The 5,651-nt window shown below is 40.3% G+C and overlaps 1 protein-coding gene across 1 annotated transcript; it reads right to left on the reverse strand.

Annotated features, from left to right (window-relative positions):
• Positions 1-1,627: 1,627 nt before the first annotated feature.
• On the reverse strand, positions 1,628-5,391 carry LOC134876034 (serine protease 27-like). The gene is made up of 6 exons (XM_063900866.1): positions 5,180-5,391; positions 3,712-3,735; positions 3,458-3,620; positions 3,020-3,282; positions 2,803-2,939; positions 1,628-2,273 (listed from the first exon to the last, which is right to left on the reverse strand). The coding sequence occupies exons 1-6, from the start codon at positions 5,235-5,237 to the stop codon at positions 1,917-1,919; spliced, it is 1,002 nt and encodes a 333-aa protein (XP_063756936.1). The 5' UTR covers positions 5,238-5,391; the 3' UTR covers positions 1,628-1,916.
• Positions 5,392-5,651: the final 260 nt, after the last annotated feature.

The raw sequence follows: 5,651 nt of genomic DNA on the forward strand, positions 1-5,651 counted from the left end.
TAAACGCCTGAAATAAGGATGTGTGGTTAACACAAGCTCAAAGTTGAGTCTCTACGATAACCCAGAATCCAATGGAGAATTCCTATCGATTTTTTTGTTGAAGGAACCGATGGGATGCTAATGTTTCGCCCCATTGAACCCAATATTACCTACCAATATTCCCAGTTATAGGACAATGTGTTCCTGTGTTGTAGCACTGGTTTTGTAAAGAGGAAGCTAGCTGTTAGTCTCATATTCCAAAGTGTTTGGTCCTTCTTTTCATTGATCCAGTCTGGTTTTTGTGTAGTGTTGACTGGTGTTTAGTCCTTCTAGTCCCAACTATTCATGTCCAATTCACTGGTTTCAGTCGGATATCTGCTAGTGTTCAAGCCTTGTTTTTCTTCCTTTATTGACTCGTGTTTATCCCCATTTAGTCTTATATTCTTTATGTTTCTAAGACCTGCTTGAAGCCACTGTTTCCTGGAAGTCCTGGCTTGTGTAGTCCTTGTTTGTTGGTATTTCAATGTAAAATGATCTGGCTAACTTTTCTGGTGTGTGTGCGTTCCTCTGAAGTTACTGGAAAGATGCTTCTAGTGAAGAGTCCTTCGTCATTACAAACATCTTGGTTTAAAGGGTTTCATCTTTCACATGCTATTGTTTGACGGACTACAGAACAATATAATCTTCAGTTTCGTTGGTCATTTTCCACCTTGGTGAATTTGGATAATACGTCTTCATGTGCAGACGTACACATTTTAAAAATAGTTCTTAAAAAGGTCCGGACCAGGACTGACGTCGTTCTCTATCATCGAGCTCTTCCCTTTGTGTGATCAAATAACATCTGCTGTTTACTGCCTCGGTAACAATGACCACATTTCAATGGGCTTTTGTTAAACGCCACCTAAGAGCCAGAGCGATCTCTCTCTTATTACCTTTTATGTCCGACTCTTTTCCCGGCTCTCAGTCTTTCTTTCTTCTCATAAACTTCCTGAAATCCTTCAATAGGCCATGTGAAACGGGATGCAAGAGTTACATTTTCTTTCTTGGAGACTCATCTTTGTCTTTGAATTATAGTGAAAAGGGCACAATAGAGGAAGACACCTTCAATAGTCATCCCTTTTATAGACATGTAATGTACATGAAGGCTGTGGCTCAGTGGGATAGTGCGTTGATCTTCAGGTCAGGGGAGCACAAGTTCAATCCCACTGCAGTCAGCAAGTCGTTCTTTCTTTGGGCAAGAACCCCAAGTTGCTCCTGTGGGGATTGCCCTGCACAGTCTTGAGTGTATGTAGGTCGCTTGGGATAAAAGCATCTGACACGTGATGTACTCTATAATCCTCTGTGGAAGAACCAGAGCTCCCAGTTTGTCAGTTTTATGCAGCCGGAGCGTAGTTCCCGTTTTGTATAAAAGAGATTATGTTTTTCTTTTTACGAAGCTCTTAACAGATATTAGTTTTAAGCCACAGTAGCTATTTTTATCTCAAGACATTGCTCAAATGGTTAGGCATTTGGTTCTCAATTTTCTCATAGGAAGAGTTACTGTAGCGGTCGCGTTTTAGGGTCTTTCAGCGCGTTGTTTTGGTTGATTCTCTCCAAAATAGTCACTTTTTTCAGAGACTTGCTGACCAGAGAAAAGGAAAACAAAATATCTGATTTATTTAGTTTTTATTACGTGGAAAAACATTACAAAATCATTGAACTTTTCCTCAAACCTTACATCAATCCACTCTGACTTTGCACCAGAGATTTAATCAAGATTTAACTTTACACTTAACTTAAAGGCAAAAAAAAGTAGAGAAATCACATTTTTTTAAATCAAAAGAAGTGTTATTGGTAATTAAAACATTTCAGTTATGTATATTTACTCATATTTTCTATTTTTGAAAGATGAGGGCTCATATCAAATCAAGTGAACGAGCCATGTGGGCACAGGAACCCTAAACTCCGAGCAGCACATTGAGCGACATAAGGAGAAGACCGAGTGAGGAGAAGTGAATCACACTCTCACCACTGCTAAACACACTGTCGTCATCATTGGTGGTGTGGGGGTGATGGGTGGGTGGGGTAGTTGATGAACAGCTAGAGTTTGAGTCGCTGTCACCTCCCTCAGAGATGAAGTCAACAAAGCCTATTTGGCTAGAGCCAGTGTGACTTTTGATCCAGTCTTCGTACTTGGACACCCGAGCGTAAACTCCAGGAAAATTCGGCTCCGCGCAGCCTTGGCCAAAACTCACAACGCCACTCTGGACCCAGAAGGAATCCTTTTCGACCATCATTGGTCCACCTGAGTCTCCCTGTAGAAAGAAATTGATGGATGGTAATTTGATAGAAGCATCCACCCTGCTAAACATGAATCCACTAACGCTGATAGTTATTTATTATAGTCTGACTTCCTTTTAAATAAAGGAAGCTTTATCTTAATCATTATGTTTGCTTTATCCACGTCTGAAGGAAAGTTAACTTTGTTGGCTGTTTCTATGATGTATTTAGCCTAGCTCAGCACAATGTTTGTTCGTTTTTCAGATGTTAGTTTGTCCTCAGTGATGTTGTGTTGCTTAAACTTCAGTCAACAATTCCTGCAGCTGGGACAAACCTTGCAACCATGATGTTAATTTTGGGTAGTGAAAGAGAAGCTTGTAAAGGTGCCTGACCTGCTGCTCCTTTATGTAATCTTACAGATTTCAGGGATACACATTAAGATTATTTTTAAACCAATCTACACCCTCTAAATTAAATATTCCCGAGGGTCTTTATGCAGATTGTCCTGCTCTCTTTTACCTCCCTGCAGTGTCACTAAGATAATAGACAAAAGTTGGCGGTCACCTGACATGAATCCTTCCCTCCAAGTCTGAACCCAGCACAGATCATGTTGTCTGTGAGGTATGGGTAGGCACATTTGCACTCATTGTTTCCCACAATTGGGACCTTCACTTCCTGCAGGATGTCAGCTTGGGGGCCACCTAATCAGGGAGAAATTGGTGTTCAAAAACACAACAGACATCCATCACTGTGTGATGAAGTGTGGAGTCAGTGAGCTTACCACTTGAGGTAGTACCAAACCCAACGACCCAGTTGCGGACACCGGTATGGAACGTGCTGTTTGCAGAGGCTAAGCACACCGGCTGTATGTAGTCAGTAAACTTGACAGGTGCCGACAGCTTCAGAAGAGCCATGTCGTTGTCATTGCTCCATGGGTCGTAAGCAGGATGGGATATGATCTTATCAACTACCCTTGATACTTCGTTCACGTTTGGACCTGTCATGTTTTCGAGGCCCAGAACAATCGTCATGTTGGTTGATATCCTTAAGAAAAAAAAATAGTGTATTTTTAACTTTGAACAATCACTGAACTGATTGCTTTTGAACTTCAGATGTTAACACCTGTGGAAATGTGAAGCCGCTAGGTATTATTTCATCTGACTGAAGCAAAATAGAAACAATTCCTGTAATATTTCAAAGAGAAAACTTGATTCCTTACGATGGGATGCAGTGAGCAGCGGTCAGAACCCACATGTCGCTAATCAGGGATCCTCCACAACTGTGCTCTTCATCAATTTGTAAACTGGCTACCCATGGCCAAGTTCCTGGGGCCGCGTTTTGACCTCCCACAATTCTGGGGTTGTTTGGTGCCCGGCCACATGCTGACAGAGAAAAGAGAACAGATTACACATGGATATGTACAACAAGTCCTTTTCATAACTCACTGAAGGAAACTCGTTATGTTGTTATTACCTGGCTGCTGTTGTGAATGACATCCTGAAATTGGGAACACAGACAGAAAAATGTTATGCAAACGTCTTGGTTGAAACAAAGGATGCGAGCATTGAGTGTTGGTAAGTATAGTCAGAAAAATGAACTAACCCAATCTAAAATGAAAGAAATCAACCCAAAAATGTATTGTTTGACGTATAAACTGTTTGCTAGTAATAAGAGTAATCGTATTTTATGGACTGTTGCCTTTTTTGTGCACAAATCAGATTTTGTAAAGTAACTCAGCATGTAATTTAAAGTACAATACATGACGGTCAGTTCTCTTCGACTCGTAGTGGAATTGAACTATAAAGGGGCATGGAAAAAATAAATACTCAAGAACTTTGAACTTTGTGCTTTTCCCCCCCCCTTTTTTTATCCTAGTATAACTAATGTTGTTAATATGTGAGTTTATTCTGTGTTACTGCATGCCCGTTTTCCTGTAACAAATGCTCTGGGACAAATACAGGATTTCTGATTTTGACATATACTGTACGATAGTTGGACTGTGGCTTCCTTTCTAGGAGGCAAAAGCTCCCACTTCATTTCCTTTCAGTTCACTTTGAACTTTAAGTTTCAAATATTTCAAATGGAGTCTGCCTTGTCGTGCCACGAAACCTCCAGACTAGCCCATCCCAAACTCCTGATGTACTTACTGATAATGCTTTACTTTTGACATTAGATTGATGATAAACTTCGCACGGAACGCCTTGTCAGATAACACATTTTTTCGTGCCAATCGCACAAAGTAAGTGAACAGGAGAACAACAAAGAACTCTTAAGTACAAAATAAAAAAAATATGACGCAAAGAAGAAATATTTCCCCCCTTTTCTAATAAATGCCATTATTTTGGGGGTTTTGGGTTTTTTCCCCAACTAAACTGCTAAGGACGGGGAGACACAATATTCCTGTTGTGTTCCGAGAGGATTTTAAAAGAACCTCGATGACTACGATGGTTTTCATGATTCTTGACGGCCCATTGACCCAGATGGGTAAACCTGTTTTGAAATACTGTAAATCACTTCTGCACAGCCTCTCCAGCAGAGGATAAAACAAATGAAAGTCTCAATACTGTTGCTGACCATGTTAATTCATCATACTTATAGAAATAGAAAGGCTGGATCAAATCAATATAGTGTAAGGACATGATTCCAAATCAAGCTGCTCGGATAGCAACTGATTACATGCACTGTGACTCGTCAGCGACTTTAATTGATTGGCCTTCACGTGCACTTGAGCTCCATTTGATTACATTATAAAATCAGTGGTTTTCCAGTGAGCAGTAGATACAATATTTGCTCTGTCATTTGAAGGAAGATTTAGAGATGAGCTGCACAATCTCTTACTATGTTGGTCCCCTTAGAGAGCAACTTCAATATACTTGCATAATATCCTTTAACAACCAAACATTAGTAATATTATAAAGAGAAATCACATGATCTTTCTCACCACTGGACAAGAGGATGATCATCACTGCCGAACCACACAGAAGTTGGTAGAGAGCCATTTTCACTGTGCCTTCTTCCTTCTGTCCTCACCAGTTAATACCGTACACCACTTAGTTAGCTCCGCCCACAACCTTATACCGCCCATCTTTCACCCACATCTTTTATTTCTTCCAGTAATAAATAATCTCACATGTCAACATGTATTTCCAGAAGCTTTGCCTGGGAACATGTGAAAGATCCCCAAGTCAAACTTGTTTTTCTTGATGCTTTGGTGTCAGCAGCATGCTTGTAGGTCCCAGTGTTTGCAGAGCTATCTCATATTTAAGATCACACAGATCAAAATGAAATAGTTCACAATCATTTCACAAGTCCTTTTTCTGTTATAAGATTCATTTTAAGAGACGTGACATTTATTTTCTTCTGGATTTTGTGTCCCACCAATTGAGCGTCACTGTCCAACAGCCCAGGTTTAG

The sequence above is a fragment of the Eleginops maclovinus genome, chromosome 14, assembly GCF_036324505.1.
Source record: "Eleginops maclovinus isolate JMC-PN-2008 ecotype Puerto Natales chromosome 14, JC_Emac_rtc_rv5, whole genome shotgun sequence".
Classification (NCBI taxonomy): domain Eukaryota; kingdom Metazoa; phylum Chordata; class Actinopteri; order Perciformes; family Eleginopidae; genus Eleginops; species Eleginops maclovinus.

Excerpts from the sequence above, each read along its gene's own strand:
- LOC134876034 (XM_063900866.1), bottom strand. The coding sequence starts at position 5,237 with ATGGCTCTCTACCAACTTCTGTGTGGTTCGGCAGTGATGATCATCCTC. Across the intron at positions 3,621-3,711 it reads TCATTCACAACAGCAGCCAG|CATGTGGCCGGGCACCAAAC; the intron begins GTAATAACAACA and ends TTTCTCTGTCAG. Across the intron at positions 3,283-3,457 it reads GCTGCTCACTGCATCCCATC|GATATCAACCAACATGACGA; the intron begins GTAAGGAATCAA and ends TTTTTTCTTAAG.